At 39.3% G+C, this 25,466-nt stretch overlaps 3 protein-coding genes across 6 annotated transcripts; 2 read left to right on the forward strand and 1 right to left on the reverse strand.

Annotated features, from left to right (window-relative positions):
- Positions 1-2,785: 2,785 nt before the first annotated feature.
- Positions 2,786-11,453, forward strand: LOC104426241 (hypothetical protein). Of its 2 annotated transcripts, none has more exons than XM_010039230.3 (14): positions 2,786-2,904; positions 3,553-3,664; positions 3,783-3,942; positions 4,642-4,747; positions 5,450-5,555; positions 5,680-5,881; positions 6,855-6,909; positions 6,990-7,123; positions 7,203-7,295; positions 7,754-8,026; positions 8,233-8,435; positions 9,344-9,565; positions 10,524-10,664; positions 11,195-11,453. In XM_010039230.3, the coding sequence occupies exons 1-13, from the start codon at positions 2,813-2,815 to the stop codon at positions 10,635-10,637; spliced, it is 1,872 nt and encodes a 623-aa protein (XP_010037532.2). In that variant the 5' UTR covers positions 2,786-2,812; the 3' UTR covers positions 10,638-10,664; positions 11,195-11,453. The 2 variants fall into 2 exon arrangements, with proteins under 2 accessions (XP_010037532.2, XP_010037533.2); XM_010039231.3 differs by having other exon boundaries at positions 5,680-5,839.
- Positions 11,454-15,298: 3,845 nt separating this feature from the next.
- On the forward strand, positions 15,299-18,345 carry LOC104426240 (short-chain dehydrogenase TIC 32 B, chloroplastic). Its single transcript, XM_010039229.2, has 8 exons — positions 15,299-15,601; positions 16,662-16,893; positions 16,989-17,068; positions 17,195-17,348; positions 17,431-17,509; positions 17,598-17,685; positions 17,836-17,882; positions 17,973-18,345. Exons 1-8 carry the CDS (start codon positions 15,373-15,375, stop codon positions 18,144-18,146), a joined length of 1,083 nt encoding a protein of 360 aa, XP_010037531.1. The 5' UTR covers positions 15,299-15,372; the 3' UTR covers positions 18,147-18,345.
- Positions 18,346-19,241: 896 nt separating this feature from the next.
- On the reverse strand, positions 19,242-24,539 carry LOC104426242 (kinetochore protein SPC25 homolog). 3 transcript variants are annotated; one of them, XM_039305625.1, is made up of 9 exons: positions 24,265-24,535; positions 23,941-24,120; positions 23,713-23,778; positions 23,426-23,572; positions 22,570-22,683; positions 22,402-22,491; positions 22,182-22,304; positions 21,706-21,934; positions 19,242-19,621 (listed from the first exon to the last, which is right to left on the reverse strand). In XM_039305625.1, the coding sequence occupies exons 2-9, from the start codon at positions 24,098-24,100 to the stop codon at positions 19,576-19,578; spliced, it is 975 nt and encodes a 324-aa protein (XP_039161559.1). In that variant the 5' UTR covers positions 24,101-24,120; positions 24,265-24,535; the 3' UTR covers positions 19,242-19,575. The 3 variants fall into 3 exon arrangements, with proteins under 3 accessions (XP_039161559.1, XP_039161560.1, XP_010037534.1); XM_039305626.1 differs by having other exon boundaries at positions 22,570-22,674; positions 23,941-24,539; XM_010039232.3 differs by having other exon boundaries at positions 19,242-19,690; positions 23,941-24,531.
- Between the last annotated feature and the right edge of the window lie 927 nt (positions 24,540-25,466).

Consider the following 25,466-nt stretch of genomic DNA (forward strand, 5'->3'; position numbering starts at 1 on the left):
ATAAGAGTTACAGCATGGATAAAATTTCTTTACTTCTAGATATGAAATCCATCTCCAACATAGTTATCTTATCTTAAAAAAAAAAAAAAAACCAATTCCGTCAGGTATTAATATTTTTGAATAAAACAAACATTTATGGTAGGCAATAGAATCCGAATCGATTAACTTCAAATTTTTTACTCAAAGACTTATCTATGTCTTGTGCAAACTAGCCTAAATCAAATCTGGTGAGACCGTTTCAACCAGAATTAATTAGACTTATCTATGTCTTGTGCAAACTAGCCTAAATCAAGTCTGGTGAGATTGTTTCAACTAGCATTAATTATTAGTTGAACCGGTCTAGTAGCTTACTCTCGTTATAATTCATCGTAATAAAAATAGACGGTAAACTATATGTACAATTCGATTAATAGGTGAACTGGATTGTTCATTAATTAAAGAAGTAGCTGACTTGTTAATAGGCTTCTAATGTCTGACATTGTGATTTGATTTGGTTTCTGTGAGTCCGTGAGATCAGTGTGGACCCCGTCGTCCCATGCTGGAAGCCCCTAGAAGCCTCTGTGGCCTGAGAGACAGAATCGTCTCATTAGTCATTACCCACTGCCCATACTAAATAGCAGTCGGCACCACGTTTTTAATTTATTTTATTTTTTCTAATTTTGAGATTAAAGTCCTTATCTCATTTCACAGCTTCCGCGAAAAACGTAGAAACATATCGAACATGGTAATCGCAGCCGCTAACGTCGGCGGACACCATCAGCTCCCCACCCTCTCGTTTTGCAAATGAAAAAATGATACAAACACATGGCCGAAAGATCTCAAACTTTTAATTTATTTAAAATAATCTCTAAATTTAATCTAACATGCAATGTCTTTTCTAAATTTTTAATATGTTTAATATAGTACATAGACGGTTAGTATATAGATATTCATTGTTGTCATTGAAGTTGAATTGATACAAAAATAACATGAAATAATTTCATATAGTTCAGAGATTACATTGAACAAATACAAAAAGTCTAAATACGATACTGAACAAATTAAATATTTAAGCTTTGAATTAAAATGCATAAATCATATCGAATAAATTAAAAAATTTGAGATTAAATTGTATATTGAGACAAAATTTGAGCTTTTTGTGTCATTATCCCTTTTGTAAATTTATAAATCCATGGCACGATTTAAGTCTGCATCACTACAATTGTTAATATAAGCTGACTCGTCCTTTAGATTAGGAGGTCTTTACATATTTGTTTATAATTTTCAACGCAAATCCCGAAAAAAAAAAAAAGACGGGAAAAGAAAAAGACGGGTGCATGGACCCTTAAGCCTAGAAGATCGACAGGACGCCACGTAAGCCTAAGGGAGTGCCACGACGGCTTCTCAAAAGATGCCACGTAGCGCCGCTTGTTGACTATTACAGCCCCGAATTTCCACGCTACCCGTTGACTAAATGGAGAGGTCCAAATTCCCATGCTACCCCTAGACAGGTGTTGGATACTGGACGGTGCCTAGAGCATGAAGGACTGTTAGCAGACCGAAGTGATCTGGGAAAAACCTCTTGAATTCTCACCAATGCCCGCTTCTCCTTATCATTCCACTCATAGAAATAGATCAGTGCATTTTGGAATTGGCTACCATAACGACGCTACTGCAAGCAAGTTATAACCGCGCAAGCTGCACCGCATGAATATTTGGTAAAGGATGAGTAATCAAGTGATAAGAAAATATTAGGTACTTAAAAATCATGCTAACTCTCATTGAACTCACTTATCAATTGTCATTTGTACACAATTGACCTCCGTTTGATCAATTTGTCACTCGGCTTGGCTCGGCTTCTCTCCTCTCTTGCCACTCTCTCTTCTCTCACTTTAATTTCTTGTTCCTCCTCTCCTTGATCTGTCTCTAGCAAGTCAACGACATTCTCAATGCCTCCAGCGACTTTGGCAACCGAGTCTCCATCCTCTCTGCCACCAACTCCTCAATGATCGAGAGAAAAAGAACTTGAATCCAAAATCTTTTCAAACCAATACCATGTCCATGAAGTTGGTAGTCGATGTCGACTCGATTTGCTAAAAGAAAGATAATGGCATTTATGTCATGCCTCACAACAATCAACCATCCCTCATTGTTTTAAAGCAAAGTTAGAGCTAATTGCAATTGTCAAAGCAACAATAAATACATAAGTTGTGATCAAGGAAGGGATCATAAACATACCAAATCATCCAATGTAAAGATGCTTTTCCAATTACAAATTTGACTTCACAAGATTTCGCTTTCGGGTTTCTCTAAACTTGTAGTCATGGTAGAATTTCAATTTATTTAATCATTAGCGACTCCTGAACACACTAATTCTCTATAAATAAAATGGAAATAGATAATTGAAGGCTTATTATTCCACTACATAACATGATGTATATATCCATGTCGACTAATATTCATATTCAAAGATACTCGAGAATTTGCTCTTGAAATTGAATAAGTAAACAAAATGGAATTAGATTCAGTTGAATGGTGTCAGTGAAATCAAGCGCTTTATTGAATTAACCGATCAACTTACCAGTGAACATTTATTTTTCGGTGATTCGGCAATTTTAGCAAAACAAATTTCAATATATTTCACTTTTTATTATTACGATAATTAATCCTACTACATGCAAACAAAAACAAAAGTCCTCTATATCCGTGGCCCAACTGAATTTTCATCCTTCTTGGGCTCACTCTCTCTTTGATATGGGCTTTCTTTTCAGCCCAAATCGATGTTTTCTTTCATGGCGGAGCGAAACTGGAGAGCAGCAGACGAAGGACTCCCATGGCGGAGGAGAAGAAGGAGAATTCTCAAGAACTGAACGAGGATTGCTCTTTCGTCTGGGACGAAGCATCGCGGTTGTACTTTCACCCCAGGTATCTCCCGCTCTTTGGCAATTCAACGCTTCCTTCGCGTATCGATTCCCGGCCGCGCGAGGAGGACTCGGCGAGCAGCGCGCGATCGCTCGACCGGATGCCGAGATTCTCGGCGTTTTCCGGTTCGATGTGGAGAACTCGCCGTCGATTCCGTTGTTTCCGGCTCTTGGACGTTCTTTGCCGCTTCCTTTGGCGAGATTGATTGATCTAATGAACTTCCGAGACGAACTGATTTGACTGTTGAACTGGAGCTCTCGTTTGGAGAGGGAGAGAGAGTAATTGGTGTAAAGAGTCAACATTGCGTCGACGTGGTTGTTTTTCTTGACCGCGCGACCAAGGAAACGTTCATAGGGTTTCATAGCGTCGCGCTTGGCGTAGAATTGTGCTTATATGAAAGTGTAAGCATAAGGTTCTTGTTCAGTAGAGTGATTACTTCCATTAGACCTATTAGATAATCCACGTCCCACGCAAAGTAATGTGATGTTGAGAAATTCCCATTTGCGTTGCCGCGAATGTAAGTTCTTTCGGTTTTGAGAGAGGTACTGGTATGATTATCATGTATCCGAGATTTCCTTTTGTCTATATCCGAAGTTAATCGTTCAAACTTTTCGTTTCTCCGTCACAGTTTTGTTCTTGTACCTTTCGCAGAACCGGATTTTATCATGACCCTAACGCGGGCTGGTACTATAGCAGTAAAGACGGGCTTTATTACAAATTTGAGGATGGAAATTACGTACCTTTAAAGCATGAAGCAGTAGATGTAATCTTCCTGACCTTATTTTCCAGGGGGCTCCTTTGGTTCCTTTCTTTCGTTGCCTCTTTGGCATTTCACCCTACAAGGTGCAATATTGATAAGCTTCACTATCCTGTTCATCCAGGTTGATGGACGTGATGGAGGAGGTACCCATGAAATTTTCCTGCAAGATGAATCACACTCACACAAAGGTTGCGATGGAGAGGGTAATTGCTCCTTGATCGAGGGAGTTAAAGTTGAGGGTTGCCAGCAAGAGCAAACTATAGTCAACAAGGCCACTCCAGGTGAACCATTTCTTTGTGCCAGTCTTGTTCACATTTTCACTGATTATATAGACTGATTATCATCAATACATATTAGGGCTGTAATATTGGCCTATTTGAAGCCCCGTGGTTTTACTTTGACATTCTTGAGTGCTTTGAGCTGCTTAGTGTTGCCAATTTTTTGTAGCACTTTTTGAGTTTAGGTATGTATTAGGTCTTTATTGAAGCTGAGTGATTTTGTTTTGGGACCTGTTGTGAGCTGTTTTCTGCTTAATGTCGGTATAATTTAGCATTTGACTTTACTGAAGCTCTTCACTATGGTCTCAATGGAAACCATATGTGTCTTAGCTTGTGCACGGCTCCTCTGTGTGTTTAAGAAGTTGCTGGGATTATGGAGTCATGTAGTATTTATCCACATCTGTGTGATATTGATTCATGACTCAGTGATAACCAATGCCAATGAATCAGCTCATAAGGTGATACTGTTGCTAATAATACTTTCACTAACTATCATAATTTTTTTTTAAAATTATTCTTGGTCGGGAGAACTATATTTTAAATTTGAGAGGACCCTAGTGGTTAGAGCATATATACCTTTTCATACCAAAAGACTGTTGGCACCTGGAACTTTGTGAGGGTCCGATTTCCCATATTGTTCAGCTAATCAAACATGTCGTATCGTTCGGAAGCCTGATAACTCTCTTGGTCATTGTTGTCTAGCCTCTGCAAAGAGAGAAGTGGATCCCAAGGTGGGGAGGTCTGCAGATTTGCAGGAGGAGTGCTCCTTTATTTGGGATGAGACATCACAGCTGTACTTTGATGCCAGGTTGCTCACTTAACACTTGATATAAAATTTTAAAAATTCATGTGCTTTCAATTATAAGCACGTGGCTTCTTGATGTGAAGATAATTTGTTTTATTGATGCCAAAAGTCAAGATAATGATCTGCACTTTTTTCCTTGACTCCCTTTTGTATTGCATTGGTCAGAAAGCAAAATTAATAGAAAATCAATATGGGAAAAATGCCACGGTGTTGCTTGTGTTAGATTGTCATCGTAATTACAGGGGCCACTTAGCTGACAAATCTTCATGATGGAATATTAATTACCATTTTATGTTGAATTACTATTGTCATTGTTGAATATTTATGCACAGTTGCACACATGTCATCAAAATAATACAATTTAAACTTGTTTTAATATAATTACTTTTTGGCACCTTGATCCCCATCAAATGATGTAGAACCAGGTCAACATGATACTGGAGTGATGTAGAGCCTTGATTCTCTAGGAGATATTACCGGAATCTTCTCATTTTAAAAGTTAATCTCAAGTAATCCTGGTTGATCTACAGGATGTTATAACGTAGGAGAGTTTTTCCTCATGTTGTTAGGAAGGATGAGAAGTTTCTTGTTTTCAAGAGCTGGGATCATGCTATTAAGCTGATTGTTTTTGGCAACTTAGTCTAGTTGGAGAGGTCTTTGCTGTTGACCTTTGTTTTCTAATTATTGTTCTCTGTTCTTCTGCAGAAGTGGGTTTTATCATGACCCCAATGCTGGCTGGTACTACAGCGGTAGAGATGGTATATATTACAACTTTGAAAATGGAAATTATGTGCCTCTGAAGTCCGACCTGGTAGACATTGTATTCTTGACCTGATTATTAAGAAAACTACTTTAATTTTTCCTTTACCTTCTATCTTATGTGATCTTCTATATGAGGTGCAATTTTGATATGCTCCTCCATCATGTTACTTTAGGTTGATAAAGGTGATGTTGGTGGTTCTTCCGTAAGTTCCCTTCAAAATAAATCTCATTCACATTCACATCATGGGAGAAACAACAATCACTCCTCTATCTTGAGACATGAATCTGAAGCTTGCCAACAAGAGGAAACAATAGCTGATGAGGCCAGTTCAGGTGAACCATTTCTGAAGGCCAGTTGGTTTATAACTGTTATTGGTAAATCTCACTAGTGGTGACTAAATTTTAGTGGATTTTGCAACTAAGTCGTTCAACTTTGATTTAAATTATCTAAAGCACTGAATATTCATGTCTTTCACAATTAATGCGCTTTGACTCGTATTTGGCCAATTTACGGTGGAATGTTGACATGACAACCATGTGGCAGTGGCGAGGCTTCTGGAAATACAGACACACGTCAGCCACATCAGCATTTTGCCCCAGATTGGCAGATAATTGCAAGCAAAAGAAAGTGTAATGCTTTGGGTAATCAAAACTCAATGGTCCAATTGCAGAATCCACTAAAATTGAGTGAAAACGGTGGAATTTACACCTTTATCACTTTTGAATGTGATTTTGTCAAGAACTCAAATTGTATCTAGTATTTGGCTTAATAGAGCACCATAGTTTTTCTTTGATATCTTCACAATCTCTTAGTTAGTGCTGGTGGATTTTGGGACTTCGAGCGTATCAATCCATGTGATCTTTTAATATGAGGTCTATGAGTATGTAAGGCATGAATATACTCTCAACATTGAGAATCTGAGATCATCAACAACCACTAACTGGTGCTTTTTCAGAATTTTGTTTCTCCAACCACCCATCGGTCTGACCTACTATTGTGTGTGTGTGTGTGTGTGTGTTATATGTTCTAAATTATCTAGATCAGTAAGTTCATGGCGGCCTGTTTTGCAGGGTCTGATTGGCCACTGCCTTTGTTATAATTTTCCCAAGCACACCATTCTGGTGGCTGAAATATCATGATTTTTTGCCGTTGCTGTGGTGCTTTCACACAAAACTTGCTTTGACATTTTGTCTGGCCAAAGTGCAAAAGAATTTTTCTATCCATTGATTTTGCTCCTGGTCTATCCCTTTGATGGACTTATCTTGGAAGCAACTGGATTGTACAAGTTAAAGCTTGGTTTTCCAGATCTGTTCACTAAAATTAATATTGTGTTTTATTATTGCACAGACAATGACAGTGCTGTCCATCATGCTTCTGAAGATCCGCAGCCACCATCAGAATGGTACCATATTTCTGCAGCATGCCTCTTGTTGTAGAGTCTTTCTTCCTGATATGCTGAAGTGGGTATTTTGCTGCTGTTAGGTTGGAGGACACACTGATTGAACTTTATTTGGCTGGCTATTCCAACCAGGCAACTGATGCTGGTGGTGAATCTGGTTATGCAATGACACCACCTGAAGCTTGTGATGGGAATGATTTTACATTGTCATCACCTGGTTTGTTCTAGTGCTTTGCTTCACAATTGGAATAATGGAATACTCCTAAAGAATGACTTACCCTTTTCTTTTGAATCAGATACTAACGGTGCTTATGAGCTAGAAGAAGGAGAGTGGATACCGGAAGATTTCCCTATTCCATCTGTTTCAAATGAAGACGCTTTAAATCAAGGTTGCCTTATTACCCAGAATGGCCCATATTTCTATTTCATTTAGTTTGATACCACTTGGAATATGCACTTTCGTATACAATATTCGCTCTTTTCCCCTCTCTCTCTCTCTCTCTGTGTTGGAGATAAAATATTTCTTGGAGGTAATTAGAGGAAAAGAATAATTCTATGGTCATAATTAAAGAAAGCAGCATGCAATTTTTGAATTAATCTTGACCATTCTGGAGGCGATTGACCTCTTCTTAACTCCTCAACTCCAGTGCTCCCAACTAAAAGCATCTGTACTGTAATCTGTCATTATGGCGAAAGAGCTGGGTCATTGCCTTCTAAGAACTGTGTTCCCCTGTGTGTGACGATATGATGTGTCACCTGCTCTAACCCAGTTTATCGTCAGAATTTAAAAAAAGGTAATTATCTTTTTCTCATGATACTGATTGACTGCACTATATTGTCAACCCAGATCTCTTGCAAGATGAGGAAAAATGGCTAGCTCAATATGGTCAAGTCATTCAATCGAAAGAAGAGCCTGTGCTGGAGTTCCCAGTTGTGGATTTGTGGGACTGGGCAGTGGTAAGAGGATCGGGAAAGGATGGCAAAAGTCAGGTGGTTAGGCTAGTCGGCCGGCTCGTCAAACGATCTGCTAAACTCCACCCATCTATGCCCACCGGTGGTGGTTTTCTAAAAACTGCTCCAATATGTCAAGTGCGCTTTGATCTGGTACGAGTTAGAACAGGTTTGGTTTTGCCTTATGATTGTGACAGTTTATACAGTTGTAGTGCTTTTCAAGCGGGGCTAGCTCCTTTCTCTTTATAGTTCAACATGGAGGCATAAATATATATTCTAATATGGTTATATTCATGCAACCTCCATATGGTTTTTGAGGATGTTTACATTCATGTGAGTTTTAGTCGATGATCTCTTGGAATTTCTTTCTTTCAGGAAAAATATATAAGCTGCGGAGTCCCAGTGCCAGCTACTTAGCTTCAGTGACTTCTTATGATTCTTCAAATCCAACGAAAGATTGGGGATTTCCCGAGTTAGTAGCTGGAGGAGAATCTGTCAGCCTTTCGAAATCCACTAAGAATAGTGAATTAAAAAGAGTAGCAGATATGGAACCCGATGAACTTTTGGCATCGCAGAAGGTAACATCATCATGAGCAATATAGAAGGTTGCCATGGATCTGAGTAATGAAAGATTTGTTCTTGCTCAGTTGCTTTAGACCGAGGGTGTCCCTTGATAGTCAATATACTGTAAATAGAACTTAAGTTTATGTGCAAATGGATAGGCTGGAGGGCCCTTCCAAGTGTCAGATGAAGGACGCTCAATACTTTCATGGCTTAGCCTTGCCAATGTGCAATATTTCTCGCTTCACACCTCTTGCCCCAAAGTATGCATCACATCATATATTACTGACTAGCAACGACACAGTTATCATGTCTGGGTAGCCTATAGATCCTGTACACAATGGGCATCCATCAGCTGCCAGATCTTCATGTCTTCATGGATTATTAGAATTATTTTATTGGAACCGTGACAAAGCAGATATGGTTGTAGCTTTTGCAGTGTTGGCCTTCATTCAAGTTGCTTGACAAAATACTTTAAATAATTTCTCTCGTTTTCTAGAAAATAAGAACTGGTCCATATTTGTCAGAGGTTTTTCTTTTTTCTTTTTTTGGTGGGTGGAGTGAGCAGCAGTGATTAAAGATATGTTCTTTCTCTTGCATGAGAAAATCCACATGATATTATATGTAACTTGCATGTAACTTAGGTGTAACTCTGGAGAAGGCAGAAGACCTATATGAACCTACGGAAACAACATAGCCCAGAATTTAATCTGCAACATCTAGGTGCAACTTGCAATACAGTGCAACAGACTGGTCTATAACCTTGTCTGAAGCAACTTTAACTACCAAAAAGTTCTTGCTCGATAGATGAAAAATGTAGACTACTTGTCCGCATTCTTCCCTTTTATTGGACTATAATGGTGATTGTATGGACCTCATGATAGAGATGGTCAGTGTTATGAAATACTTCTTGCTTTGTTGCCAGTATATAGGACCTGGATACAAGGATAGAGCTGCTGCAAGAAGAATGTTGTATAATGGCTATGGTGTGGGGCCTGGACAAAAGAATTTGCCGTCTCGTGGTGATGATGTAGGATCTTCTGGAACTTCTGTCTCTACAGAAGAAGCCGCAGCTGAAGCCCTGAACATGTCTTTTGGAGCTGGTAGTTTTGCCAGAAAAGTCCTCGAAAGTATGGGCTGGAAGGAGGTAATACTACAATGCAGATTAGCACATTCTCTTCAATGGCAAACATCTTCATTAATTTAAATATTTTATAGAACACAACTATGTCACAGTTGACTGGGATTCAAAAGAAAATCCTCTTGGATAGGTCAAGGTCTCTGGCTTTCATTGGGCCTGATGGCTGGCCACTGGGTGCCAGTGTTTTAGCCCTGAGTGTCGCAATCTGGTTGTTGATATCAACCTATAAGATTCCTTCCATCATTAAGAAATGTTTGTTGCATCTGCTTCTATCTTTTCGCCTTTTCTTTTTATTTTTTCACAAGTTCCTGATGTGAAGGAAGCCTTGGTGCAGCTGTAAGGTTGCTTTGATATAAGTCCATTTCACTTTGACAAAATAGCCTCTCTGCATAGGATCTACTCTGTGTGCTTCAATATTTTGAAACCAAATGGAGGAGGAAGACATGTTCATGTAACTGCTGCATGGTTCAACCAAGTTAATTCACAGCCAGTGCCAGGACAATATGATTGACAATGGATGGTTTCCGGCATTCATGGGCCTGTGCTGGTGCTCATTGTACACGCAAGGGGAGCTGAAGGTCTTCAAACATCTCTATCCTTGGCTCCTTGGGTGAGCCTGAACCCATGTAAACATGGCAGCAGGCTCTCAAATTTAGTATACACAGGGCCAAAACATTTGAACTAGTGATTAGGGTTTCCTCATTCAACCCACCTTCAGCCCTGACTGGGCGCAAGCCTGCTTCCGGTTGGACAATTTCAACTGGTGAATAGTCTAGTTTAATTAGGCTTGACATATGCATGTACTGTCTGAACCCAATAATTCTGGTCACTTTCACTTCTTTCCTCAATCTTCGTCTAAAACTGATTAATCAATAAAAATTAACTCTCAAGTCACAAGATCTTCTTAATTCAATTGCATATACTTCCCTGTTTATCTGATAACAAGTCCTATGTGTAACTGCAGGGTGAGGGTCTAGGGAGGACTGTGAAGGGTTCGGTTGAACCAGTTCAGGCAGTTGGGAATGTTGGCAGTGCTGGCTTGGGCTGGCCTCAAAGTAGTAGAACAAAGCGTCAGTGAGACAACTAGCAAATACCCTTTGAACAGGTAACTTCGAGCTTTATATCTTTTAGATCTTGCACTTAATGTTGGGTGGGTTCAGATGCAGCACCACGAGGGAATAGTGGAAAAGTCCATTTGACGGTCAGACAAGTGGAGAATCTTGGGTGAACCAGGATGAACCATACCTATCTAGCTACTCTACTTCAAAGGGTGATAGAAACTTCTCCAGAAGTTTTTGAATGTTAAAGCCCCTCTTTTATTAAACAACAGTCATGCTTTTCCTTAAAACATGAGTGTTACTGCTAGGTAGCATTGTCGGGGAACTTCATCACGCCAACTTAGTTTTGTTTCTCTACTTTCTCTAACCTTTGCAAATAAACATCCTTTTGTGGATCAATCACCGCCTTGATGATATCATTCTGTTATGGGAAACCCCATTTTCCATTTAAACTTGCTTCGAGCTGAGTTTGGTAGTTAGATTTTTTGTACATCATTATGAAAGATTAAAATGCACACAAAGTTGATCGTGTAGCCTGCTTGTAACTTTTAACCTTATCTGTGGAATTATATTGCAGATAACGTTGATGCACATCTACTTACAAATGCGGAGATGGTCTTATGAAGGCAGGTTGCGTAGTTGAGATTAGTGGGCATAAAATGTACATATTGACGAAGTTTGCCATTTTTATCTAACATGTTAGTTGATGCTGATTGAATCGAAATGGCTCTTGTGCAGAATCAACAACAGTTTTGCCCCTCACATCTTTTGTGAATACCACTTCTATCTGTATTTGAAGGGAATGACTTCTCACAATGATTTTACGTTTCCTGTGATGGATGGTGGACATATCTAGACTAGGGGAATGCATAACATCTAGTACATACAGTATGGCCACTGGCCATGAGAATAGTTTGGTAGGTCTACACATTTCCATCTAACCTTATCGTTTAATTACAAGGGAATACGCACTGATAATTCCTAAATTTCATGTGATGATTTCCTTGATTCTCAGAGTTACAGGACTTGATTAAATCTGGTATCTTGGGGTTTTCTTCGGAAGATGTATGGCGTTGGGTGGATCCGACCAAATCCTTATAGGCCTTGAACCATTGTCGCGTCTTAGGTAGTGTTAGGCCTTGATCCATCCGACAGCCATTCAGCCGGAGTGTAGTGACTCTATAGGGTTTTTAACAGTTGAGCAATATATGCGATCTTTGTATTTGACTAAGAATAAAATTGTTCTTTTATCTAGTCGTTTTTTTCTTTTACTTACCTTGTGGAATACTAGTTAAGTCACAAAGGGAAAAGTGTGATCGATGAATCGGAGGGGACTAAGTGTATCAGAATTGCTACGCTTTATATACATGGGGCATGGATCAAGATTTTTTGAGAGTGCAAGCTGGGAACATATACATCAATTTTTCGTATTGGTTCACTAGTTAACTACTAAACAAGAGTTCGAAGCTCTTTCATCCGAACAAAGTGGTTCTGTCCACTCTCTACAGTGAATCCACTCGGGAAACATTTGGCGAACACATGATTCTGTCTTGCTATAATTCTCGAACTAAAAATTTCCAATTTCCACTTTTTCGTCGCACCCAGGATTTTTTTATTCATAGTATTCTTTTTTTTATGTCAAATTATTCATAGTATTCACGTAATGACAATTTACAGGAATTCATTGAGGTTCAAAAGTAATGTCGGTGTGGAGGTGGTATGTCCATTCTTAAATTCAAATTGCATGCTTCGAAAGATGTCCCAGAGGCTATAAACCTAGTAATTATTTAAGTTTAATGTTTGGCTTAAGATACTCCCGAAATCAGACTTCCTTTTGGATTGATATGCTCTTGGAGGTGAAGACAAGCAACCTTTTGTGAAGAATCTTGCCATACAAGGGCCAATCAAAGGAAAAATAAGACAAATCTTTTCATGCTGTCTGCTGCTTAGCATAGATTAATATTATCCTATTAAATTGTTAATGACTCAGAGTTAATTAGTCTGCTGCTAGAGCCAATATTTGGTGAAAGACATAGAAGATTCTTGATTATGTCCCCTTTTTCTCCGTGATTGGCTCGTGCTACGTGAGCCCCACCTTTTTTTTTTGGCGCCCCCTCCCATACTATGATTTTGTACATGGCACGTGTGACTTGTATATTTCAGAATGATACAGATTTCCTTGTAGTGGACTTTATTTATCTTCCATGATGGAAAATGCTTGGTTGACATGATTGATCTCTCGGAGAAATTGTAGGGCTTGTCGGCAGGCCTCATATTCGGCTTTATTGAACTGAATTAATTCAGGTTGAACATTTTAGTTTTGAGGGGGACATGATTTAACATTGGGACCATAAGGTCCTTGAGGGTTTTTGATGAATAAAAGCTTTTGCTTTATGTACTTCATTTGTCTTTAATGTGTATGTTGATAAAGAGGATGATAATCCCATTTTCTTTCTTCGCTTAGTTAGGTGCTCATGATCTTGCTTTAGGTAGTAATTCCCTTCTCAAAGACATCTTTCATTTAGGAGGAGAATCAATTAAGAGATAAGATGTAACTTTAGTTGTCGGGACAAAAACTAAAAATGGTTCTCTTTTAATTTTGTTTCTTTTGGACCAAACTGAAGAACGATTTGACTTCACCATTTCCTTTTGGCCATTGGTTTTGGTTAGAAAATTTATCCACGAGATTTTTCCCCTCGCTAATCATGTAACTGCATTCTGTGAATTTCAGTTGGCAATGCATGTCTTTATTTGCAGTAGACCAAGAACAGAACGGGAGGAAAAAGGGTTTATTGATGGCAAAGCTTGTCTGGATGAACAATCTCTTTATGTGTCAAACATTAAGAAACAAAACAAAACAAGACAGAAGAATGAAGTATATTGGTTTTTTTGCCTCAGAACTTTTCTGGAGACAAGACTGTTCAAGGTCTCAAAACTATTATGATTCTTTCTCTTGAAACCATAGTCATAATCATATACCCTACTTCCTTACAGGCAAGTAAAAGCACCCTTCGCTTTTGAATCTTGGTGAGCTGCCCTTTCGTGCTAAACAAGTGAAAATGGAAGCACCAGTGCCCTTGTAATCAGTCTGCACCTCCACCCATTGAAGGGTCTTGCAACAGGAGATGAAAGCAAACAAAATCAAAAGGCCAAAGATCACGTGAAGCTTTGGAGGATTGGTGCTTCAAGAAGCTGTGGCAAACGAAATAAAAAGGTGTATTCAAGTTGGGAAGCAAAACGGGTCCACTCACAGTACTCCAATTGGTGACGGGTCAACCTCAGTGCTCTCTTTTAGTCTGTCAAACCTCCAACAATGGCCATCATTTCTCCAAAGGTATAAGAATTTGGACAAAAACCCTTGGCCAATTTGAGACAAAAGGAGACGTGGAGGGACAAGCTTTGGCACGCACCAAAAGCAATTTTGTCTCTAAGAATTGATGGCACACACTTTCCTTTTTCCTTTTCTCATGCACATATGGCCCGAACTCTCAACATATGTATGTATGTGTGTGTTTGTTCGATATAATCATGGGTTCTCTAGATATGCACGTGTAATGGAGTGGGAAATTATAACCATTCTTTTGGATGCTTCAATTGTTTCAGCTAGTTACAAACTTAAGGGCCAAAACATTCTTGAGATCTTATCTGTGTCTCTTTCACAAGTAAATTACATCTTGATCTCATTGGACGAAATAAGAATGTTTGATGCTCGCATTATGTCTATAGAAATAGTGAGAAATGGTATGGAGTTTTCACACTGCATTTGTTGGATGACCGTGAGCCAATTTAATGGCTTTAATAGAAAAAAAGATACATTCAGAACTTTTACTTGAAACTTTGCTTTGCTAGGTGTGATGTGACAAGTTAATTGTCCAAACTTTTAACTCGTCCTTTGAATTTCATATGTGGGGTAACCTAATTTTATTTGTTTCAAAAGGCACATCATGAATTTATGGGCCAATCAGTGTGTTGTACCTACAAAACAGAGAGGAATAATCCAACCCTTAATCATCTTGTTTGTGTGAATTATGAAGTCTTAAAACTTCATCAGCAAGATATATCTTGGTAAAGTTGAGAGAAGGCTTAAAAGTCCAGTTACTCGATGCGTTCACAATGATCATATTTTTACCATTCAAACCCAAAATTTTAGCATAATTCTCATATCATGATCTCAGTGTTATCATTGCGTATGATTTTCCTCGAGCGTGTGAATGTGGCTCCATTTTTTTCCACGAGATCGGAGCAATAAAGTCAAGTCATTTGGGAGACAAACCGCGCTCAAGTCACATCCAACTAAATATTACATCTACAGTAAAAGGGAATGTGTTCAGAAATGGAGTAATGACAGTCTCTTCACGTAATAGTTACGCATTTCAATACATGGAAACAAGACATGAAGAAAGAGGACAAGAAATCACTAAATAGTTCACCGGGAGAAAGGCAAGGGCCGCAAATAAGGGCAGACAGTAATTATTGTGACGAGTATAACGAGAAGACTATGGATAAAAATGGAAGCACTTTCACATTAGCAACACCTTCATATACGTGTGTCTAAAAGCAAATAAGTGTGTCTATGGACCACAACGTATCATTTGTCTCTCAGCAGGGTCAAAAGACAATACGACAATGGTGCAGCGGAAGAAAAAGGGTCACTAACAAAAAGTGAGTTAGGCACTCTGACTTACTTAGGGTTGTGTGTTCATTGGTTTGAGGCTTACGCCACAATACACATAGGGGAGCCCGGTCAAACAAACGATGGACTATATTCAGAACATTATAAATCCACTGTATGTGCCTGGCTTCTCTCTGCAAAAACTGGTGTCTCGGTTTGTGGAGCTTTTAAGCTACATCTTCATGAAGGAGACTTTGAGGTACTTGGCAGGAATCGCAGGCCCGAGCGGGTATGGCTCTAATGCCACCGCTGAGCAAGTCACTGTGGATTGCTCTTGCTTGCTTCCTTCTCACCTCACTGCCATCATCACAGGTTGGTTCGTCTCTGATCACACTCTTGCTCATCTTCATACAAAAAAACAGGAGTTATCTTCTGGTTTCTTTCTTATTCTTTGTTGGGGTGGGGAGGCTGTTCATGACACTCTTTTGCTTTCCATGGGTTGGAGTCTGCTTCTGCTTTGAAAGATAATTCTCTTCTTGCTTGACATCTCTCTCTCTCTCTCTCTCTCTCATTCAGGGAAGAATATTGTATAGTTTCTTATGGTATTTTTCACTTTTATGGGTTGGAGTCTACTGCTTCGAGAGATAATTCTCTTCTTGCTTGACATGTTTTTCTTCTTCGTCCAAGAGTTTTAGAGCTCTCTCTCTCTCTCTCTCTCTCTCTCTCTCCATATTCAGGGAAGAATATTGTCTTGTTTCTTATGGTATATTCATTGTTATGGGTTGGAGTCTGCTTCTGTTTTGAGAGATAATTCTCTTCATGCTTGACATGTTTTCTTCTTCTTCCGAGGGTTTTTCAGCTCTCTCTCTCTCTCTCTCTCTCTCTCTCTCCACATGTTCAGGGAAGAATATTGTATTGTTTCTTCACTGTCATGACCTTTTTCTCTGCGAATTTCGAACATTCCTAGCTACATTCGAGAGCAAATCTATTTGGCCTCTAGATGGATATAATTTATTCGGCCAAATCAGTGGAACAAACAGCTCTATCAACCATAATTACATTAGACGATATTACGCTGTGTTCAGACAATAATCCAGCGATGGAGAAGCTGAGATGGATTACCAAAAATATAAAAAGACATGCATAGTAATGGATTGATGGTGGTTCTCTTTTTTGGGTGGAAATGTAGAAGGATATGGTTTTTTTCTCTGAGGATCCTTTTCCTTCATTTTCTTCACCAGATCACTTGCTTTTTGTACCATATCTGCTAAGCCTCCTAGCATGTGCCTTCCTCTTTTTTCTCCATTTGAAAACTCCTTCATATTACAGATGTTATTAGACTGACATCTATGTTTTCCTACAACCCAAATCGCTTGCTTTTATATAGACAAGATCAGAAACTGATTTTGCCTTTGTAATTTGGATCGTGAAGGGGCTACATCAGGAATTGGAGCAGAAACGGCGAGAGTGTTAGCCAAGAGAGGGGTCAGAATAGTACTACCAGCAAGGAACTTGAGAAAAGCAGCTGAAGTGAAAGACAAGATTTTGCAGGAATCTCCAAACGCCAAAATCATATTGTTGGAGGTCGATCTCAGCTCCTTCACTTCCATTAGAAGATTCTGTGCCGAATTCTTGTCTCTTGGGCTGCCACTGAATATACTAATGTATGCTTCCTACTTTTGCTTATAATTAATATTTCCGCACTGGCATTTTACGTTTCAATAAATGGTAAATGGAAGATGCGAAATGTTTTTTCCAGAAACAACGCAGGAGTATTCTCCCAAAAGTTGGAGTTTTCGGAGGAGAAGATCGAGATGACATTCGCAACAAATTACTTAGGTAATGAATCAATCTCCTATCAAACCAGCACAGTATCTAAGTTGAGTTGATTACATGCTAAGAACCTTTTTCTAGTTGATTTACATATCTTAATCGAGTTCTAATTGGGGGAAATCATTTTGGCAGGACATTATCTACTGACGGAAATGCTACTAGAGAATATGATAGAAACGGCGTCACAATCAGGCGTAGAAGGAAGGATCATCAACGTTTCCTCAGTCATTCACAGCTGGGTGAAGAAAGATTCTTTCCGCTTCAGGCAGATTGTCAACCCCAAAATGTAAACAAAACCCGATTCATTCAACTTCTCAGTAACATAGGAAAAAGCTAACTCGTCGATCAACTTTACTTTGTTCGTGCAGTTACAACGGCACGCGTGCGTATGCTCAGTCGAAGTTAGCCAATGTTATGCACGTCAAGGAAATGGCAAGACAGCTCAAGGTACAAAACCTCACTCGAGAGTCGAGTCATTTCGTGTTAATCTCCTTCGATTGTGAAAACACGTCTCACACCAGAACTCACATGACAGGCAAGGAATGCCAGGGTTACCATCAATGCCGTCCATCCAGGCGTAGTGAAGACTGGAATCGTCCGAGAACATAAAAGTTTTATTACAGGCAAGGCGCTTGTAAATTCAACTGACTAAAAAGAAATTTCTATTCACGAGCCCAAAAAATTTCTAGTTGCCACATAATTTATCTAATAATTTGACAATTACGACTCAAGAATACGAAATAAACCTAACCGAGAAAAATTTCTCGATGCAGATTCCCTGTACTTCATTGCATCCAAGCTACTGAAGACTATATCACAGGTTTGTGTTCGCAATTCACATATCGTGCGTGCGCACCCACAGAGAGTAATTCGGGTTTGATTGTAACGAGAGCTGACTTTGTGATTGCAGGGCGCATCAACAACTTGTTATGTTGCTCTGAGCCCCAAGACAGAAGGGATCAGTGGTAAATACTTTGCAGATTGCAATGAAAGCAACTGCTCGAGCCTAGCAAATGATGAACATGAAGCAAAGAAGCTATGGAACCAGACAAGTACATTGATCCAGAGACGACTCCGACGATAGATAGATATTCTAAGTACCTATTGTAAAGTTACAGTGGTTAGGAGCCATGTATATAAGGTTATGTATTCAAGACTGCAGAGGGCATACACAACATTAGGCTTATTGGCGGGGAAAGCATAGGCGAACGAAAATAAAAAGCTACTATATTACAGCTGATAAAGATAAAACTCCATTTCCGTTCATTTCAGACTTCCCTAAACGCAATTCTTCACCTGAGACTTACTCTGGATATAGCATAATTCTCTCAATCTCCACCATCCAATCGTACAATGAGAGCATTTTCACAGAATTTTCTCATATATCAAGTCCAAAGGAGATGTAAGAACTGGTTATTTAATCGAATTGTGTATATTCAATATCTACATCAACATGAGTGGAATTACAGAGAATTCCATAGATGAAAGATTCATATTCATGAGACGCAACTCGTTAAACATGTAGGGTTTTGGCAGCACTCACATGTAGTCAATGGTTAAAAAAAAAAAAAAAAAAAAAAAAAACTAGAGAGCTCAAATAAAACTAAGTCAGGCTTGCCTAAGCTGACTTTTGTAGCATAGGCAAGCTCGGCATGTCATTTTCATTAAGAAATATAGGAAAGCTAAAGAGACAGGATCGTCCGGTAAACTATGATAAATGACTTGACCATACATGCCACTACTTGACCATCCATGCCACTACTTGACCAACACCCCGTGCTTTGAACTTTTGTTCCAAAACAAGCTTTGCTTTTTTTGTCCCTGTCGCTAGCTTTTCATGTCACAGAAAAACATCAAAATCTCATTACGAGCCCTATGAGCTTACTAACCAACTTCCAGGAAGCCTTTCATATTGTCAGTAATAGCGCATACGCATGAATTTGTAACCACAAAGAACCTAGTTTTAGCCACTTAATAAGCTGCATGAACGCACTCACTTTCTGAAAATTTCTCACCAAGATCAACAGCGTACCTAATTTGATGCATTACTGTCAGATATTGTTTGCAATAGCCAAATCGTTATCCAATGAAAAGTGAAAATATTGAAATGAATATGTCAATGCAAAGAACATGAACAAAGGGGTTTGGTATACAAAGTGAGATAGCAAGGAAGCTAAGGTGAATGAAGACAAGAACTACAGAGAACAATTCTTGTTAATTGGCAATGAACAGCTTACAATCATGTCCTGACATTAGTCAAAAAGAGCACATTCCCAACAAGGTAAACAAGCCTACCCTCCTAGATTCCAGGAAACTGCAGTAAGTAACAAAGAGAATACAAGGTAATTGTAACACTCTGGCCCACAACTTTCCGTGATTATGCATCGCCTTGACATGTTCTTTTGGGTTAGACCAACCACATGAGTGCCTCAAACCAAAAAATGGGGACCTCATACAGCCCGATACGCCTCATAAGATGCTCCATTATGAGATAAAAACTGTAAAATCTTCTCTTACACGTCAACTGTCAGGCAACCTCTCACTGATAATAACTTGACCCTGTCACAAGATGTGACAAAGAAGGGATCAACAATTACTGGGAAAATGTCTCAATCCTTATTTCTTAACCTGAAACAGACAGACAATCATGGAGTGTCATAAAACCTGAACAAAATCTCATGAGAAAGTCCAAATTTTAAGGTGGGGAGGAGGAAATGGAGTCAACAGGCACTAACAGAGAATTGAGATATTTCATTCACATAATGTTAGCCTTCAGCAGGGTTACTATTTTGGTTTAACAAGGACCATTGCAACCATGACAAAAGGGTAATGACATAGGAAGTCCATAAACTTTTTCCAGTTATTCAATGTGGCCCTGGGACTTTTTCTATTCCATTTAGTTCCTGAACTTTTCAAAATTGATTCAATGTCATCCTTCCATTATCCTAGTCATGTGCTTTTGGCTGCATAGCATGCTGCCTCAACAGTGAGTTAACAAGAATAGTAACATGGGTGCCACCTCATTTCTTTCTTCAACCTCTTATATTTTCATATTTTTATTCTCTTCTTCTTCTGTTGCTGCTGCTGCTGATGTCCTTATTAATCTGCCCCTCCAAGATCGCGGCCATTACAGAAAGTGGTACCAGAGAGCCATCTAACCATCACTAAGGACCTGCAGCACAGCTCGTTCTCTATAGATAGTAAAATACCACCATTGACGGAACCCTCGGTTGACAGACCTGTGATCCCCCCCAACTCTCTGTTCAAATGCACCAAAAGTTGTGTGACCACAAATCAAGGATGCATGACCAAGATTCTAGGTCACCTGACCACAAATCGAAGTCACAAGGCCAAGATTCAATGTCACACGACCCTGATTGATGTCACAGGTCTCTAAGAAAAGACAGATAATTGGGCTTATTCTCCAAGCCAGAGCTCGAACTGATTAGTTCCTCAATACTCATTCAAGACATTCAAAATCTGGAGAGCCTTCCTGTGCTTAAAGAATGAATAATGTTACCGAGTGTCTCATTCCGTTGTGAGAACAAGGTCAAAATTTTAGGACATCCAGGAGATCTGCGCCATCTAATTTCTTCAACCAATCATGCATCTTCACCATCTCTATAGGTGGATCATCAGAGATTCGTGAGGGTGGTCAGCAATGGTCGAGTTTGGTGGTCGTGTTTGAGTCCATGGGTGGCAGTAAGGGTGGTGGCTGCAACGTGGTGGGGGAATGTTTGTGACATGGAATTTTTTTACAAAACACGACATTGAACCAAGTTTGAAAAGTTCAACAAGGAAAAGTTCAGGGATATCCAGTATTACTACCCCTTAAACATAAAATACCAACCGAAATAGAGAAACTTGAAAAGCTTATATGTAACAAAGCCAACTGAGGTACCAACTCCTTCATCAGAAAGTACGGATATGAACAATCAATCCTATTAAATGCAAAACATCCTGCACAAGCAGCCATCTCATTGAAAAATGGCCCCCAACCACTATTCCCAGTTTTTATCCACCACCAAATTGATAATCACATATCATCTCACTTTCCCTTGCACTTTTTAAAGTGACAAGTGATTCCCCTCCTATTTGTTGACTGGTAAATGAAAGCTCCAAAAGTACTGAACCAGGCACCCCTAAGGAAACAACCAAATGACCAAACCAATAGCCATCACCAGTCTTATGTATTACCACTGACTTCCACATGGTGGCTAGCAGTTGGGCATTTCTCCCGCTTAATCATTTACAATAATAAAATAAAAATCTTGATAACACATCTCATTAATTTGCAGGTGGACTCCCGTATATGAGAGTGTTTCACGCAATTCGAAAAGATACACCTCAAATAATCCCTACTTACTCAGTATGAACGTTTAAGCTCACCTTGATGTTAAAAATTTCAAACCGATAACAAGTAGAAGTTATCGATTTGGCTTTTGAGATTTTTGTTTCTTGGGGTCAGAATTTTGGTTTTTAGTTTAGTTATAAGTTTGTTTGAAATTTTTATATGAGATTTGTCCAGATATATAAGTTATTAAAATGTAGTTTAGATTGAACCAAACTGAACCACGAATGCCCCAAAAGTATTTCCTAGCAACTCAAATAGACATAACATCGAAAATTCTATCCAAGAATACCTTCGAGATGACCGGCGAACAGATGATGCGGATCCTGAAGATGTTGCTATTCTAGTGCTTGTACCACGGTTTACTTTCTTAATGTCTCTCTCAACTTCCCCATATTCAATTTCATAATATTTCTTCCTTGCTGGAGACTCACTAATTTCAGTTGAAACTGAGGTAACTGGAGCAGACAGAGAATTTATTGAGTACTCTTGATGAACTGTGGTTTTTGATGGTGAGGTTCCTGTACATCATAAGATAATAGTATATTTGCGTTAGTGCAAAATCCACTTTGAAAGGAACAAACAGAAGAGTAGTCAAATGTCACGGAAAGAAAACCACGACATTTATATGAACGCATAGATGAAGTCAGGATACATGCCGGTGTTGGCTGCTCAGATCTATAGGCAAAAGGTCTGACATGTGTTGGCAGTCGTAAAAGTCAACCTCAGATGCATAAAATGTAAAGGAAACAAGAGAGAAATATGTACCCTGTGTTGCAAATTCTTGAAACTTCCTTCTCATAATCCTCACAAACTTGTATAGATCATTGCTTTTGTTCAACTCATGGATCAATTCTTTTGTGCCATCCAATGGGGGATCACATTCCAATACTAAGACAATCCAGCAAAAGAACAAAAGTGGGTCAGCAACTTCGCCTATATTTTAAATGTCCAAGCAAAACGTCCAATACCAACAACCAAGCCTTACAAGTATACGTGTCATTTGCATGACGAATGGTGAAAAAGTACACGTTGTGTGGATTTTTTATATCGATATTATTGAACATGAACTTCACCCCTACAATAACAACAGAAGTCAGGAGACCAATCACGCAAGATAAATAAATAATGGTGCCACCCACATGCTTGCATTTACCATTTCCACCTTCAATTTGGAAACCAAGAACCTTATTGTACCAAGAAATTGCCTCTTGTATATCCACCTTTTGTCCAATTCTCTGTTCATTCTTTTCTTCACATGCTGTCAAAGCTTTCAATGAACAGAGTAACATGCAATTAGATGGAGAAAGGATCAATGTTTTAAAGGAAATGAGAGACGCTTAACAGTAGCAATAAATCATTATTATACCAAAATAACCAGAAAGAAACAAAGAAAATCAGTTAGACAACACAATAACCGGAATGTTGCAACACATCATGAACATTTTTTTGTCCGGCTGTGTTGCATTTGCTCTTCAGGTTCAAAGTTACATATCTACAATACAAAATACATGTGAGTTATTTAAGACCTGTCAAAATACAATAACATGTTTAATCTAACTGGGGATTCACATCAGGTCCTTTAAGGCCAAAAGGACGAGAAGAACAAGACCCAAGCATTATGAATTTGAATATTCGAGCCAAAGTCAACATTTATACAAATGCAATACGTCAATGCAGGCAAAGGAAAATGGGGGAATTCTATGTGATATCAGTTGCACCTAATGCTTACGAGACGTAAATGCACATTCTTGCATTTCCAGGAGAAGTTGTCCTGATGAAATCATAACAATAACAATGTCCCTGTATCAACCTTCCATTGCATCTTTCCAGGTTAAGCAGGCCTGGTGACACAACTGTTTCCAAGTAGTATCCTCAACACAGTACACACACAATTCTGACACAAGGTCCAAAGTCAGAAAACTAAGTAGTGACCAAACATTTAAAGAACTGCACTTCAGAATTCTGCCAACTGCAGTCAAAGTAGATAAAAGCAAAGATAGAGAGCACACCAATCAGTTCTTGGGATACAATCGCAGCGCACTTATCCCTCCTGGCCTTCTGGTCCTGCAAGGATCTTCTGAGATTCTCTTGCCTCGACTTTACAGCACAGATAGAGTCCATAATCGCCATTCGCTTGGCCTCAGTACGAGTCTTAACTACACAAGATCAGATACTAACATTCAGCGAGCAGCAAAAACCGTACTCCCACGGGGTACCCAATCGATCAACAGGGCAATGGAGAGAAGACTTTGAGTTCGACCGAGAGCGAGAAAGACCACGGCAGTCAAGAGCAAACCTGCGAGCGCTTTGACAAGCTCGTCCTCCGCTTCCTGCAAGCTGCTCTTCAACTTCGACAGCCTTCCTGCGACAAAGGGGAAAAACCAGTCCAGCTTCATCTCAAATTCTCCAATCAATCCAAAAATCACATCGAATTGCGACGAAGCAGCCCCGAAACCCTAGCCTAGAATGGGGCGCGAACGGCCGCGCGGGCGCTGTCCTAAGGAACCGAGGACGCAGAACAGACCTTGATTTTGGACGGTCTCCCGCGCTTTGGCCTTCGCGGACTGCAGCGACTCCAGGAACGACGACGCGAGCGCGTCGATCTCGCGCTGCTCGCCGGCGATCTCCGCCGCGCACGCCAGCCGCAGGGACTCCATCTTCGCCCGCACCGACTCCCCCTGCATCGTCGTCCCCGCAGAGCGCGCTAGAGAGAGAGAGAGAGAGATGAGAGATTTGAATGCGGTAACGACTCTTCAGCCCGCCATTTCTGCTTTCGAGTTCAAACGCGAGAAGCCAGATGCCAAAGGAATGATTAAAAGAGGGCAACGGGAAAAAAAAAGGCACAAACAGTGACTCGCGAGCGTGTGACTCAGTGAGTTGCCGAGTTCGGTTAAAACTTCGGCGGCACTGCAGTCGCTGAGCTCGATTGAGAATCTGCAATTTACATCCCCCCCTGGATTTTGTTCTGCAATTCACGTGTTCTTGCTACTAACTGGAACTTAAGCTGAATTTTGGATGGAATGTTGTCAAGATGGGCATGGGAGGAAAGCTGGGATGTCCATAAAACAATTGAGATTATCGTAGGGCCGGGGCTTAGCAAGAACCCCGGCCCTAGGCGTGCCCAAGCTCGGCCATGCCAGATCAAAATGATGAAATTAGTAGGATCTAAGTAAATAACTTCTTTTTAGAATTGCCCTTATATATTATATTTGATCTCCTTCCTATAGAAAATTTTAGCATTTAATTTCGGTCTAACCAAATTTGGGCTAAAAAAAAAATTGGGCCCAATGCTATGCACGGGATTCTCAGGCTTCTCCATTGATAAAGTCCACTGGATGATAAGGCGGACTCCGGTCATAATGCATCCGATGCAAATAAACGTTGATTTGGGCCTGACCACGAGATTTTGGGAATTTTTAGGCCTAGTCTGGCATTTTCACATGATTGGCTTAATTAGGCACAACTAAAGTAGCATCTATAGTGACATACAACACAACATGTTATGTCATGTCAATGCACCGTTCTTTAAAAAATAGAGAATTCCAACACGTTGTACATTAAATGTGTATTTTTATTATGATTATGTTAATCAAATTAATTTGATTTAAATTCATGAATAAATAAATAATTAAGAAGAAGCCTATAATGAATTTAAGCTAAAAACATTAATACACTATTTGTTAATATTATTCATTTTTTCAATTTGACAAATTCAACTCAATTCTAATAATTCAGGAAAAAAAATAAGCAATTTATATTTTGAACTCACGGGTCAAAACATGTTGGAAGAAAAGAAAGAAAAAAAACTTGGGCATAAAGTGTATGTCATATGAGAAGTGAGAATTAAAAAAAGAAGAGAACACTAAATTTTTCATTTTCCCCTTTATTATTTTTATTATTTATTATTTTATATATATTTATATTTTGACTCATCATTTATTAAAAAAAATTAAAATTGACCGCACGTTGAAATTACGAGTCGAAATTCCAAACTCGCATGTTGAAATTGCGGACTCGTGTGTAGGAAGAATTGATCATTTTCTAACACTT

Source organism: Eucalyptus grandis, chromosome 11 (genome assembly GCF_016545825.1).
Source record: "Eucalyptus grandis isolate ANBG69807.140 chromosome 11, ASM1654582v1, whole genome shotgun sequence".
Lineage (NCBI taxonomy): Eukaryota > Viridiplantae > Streptophyta > Magnoliopsida > Myrtales > Myrtaceae > Eucalyptus > Eucalyptus grandis.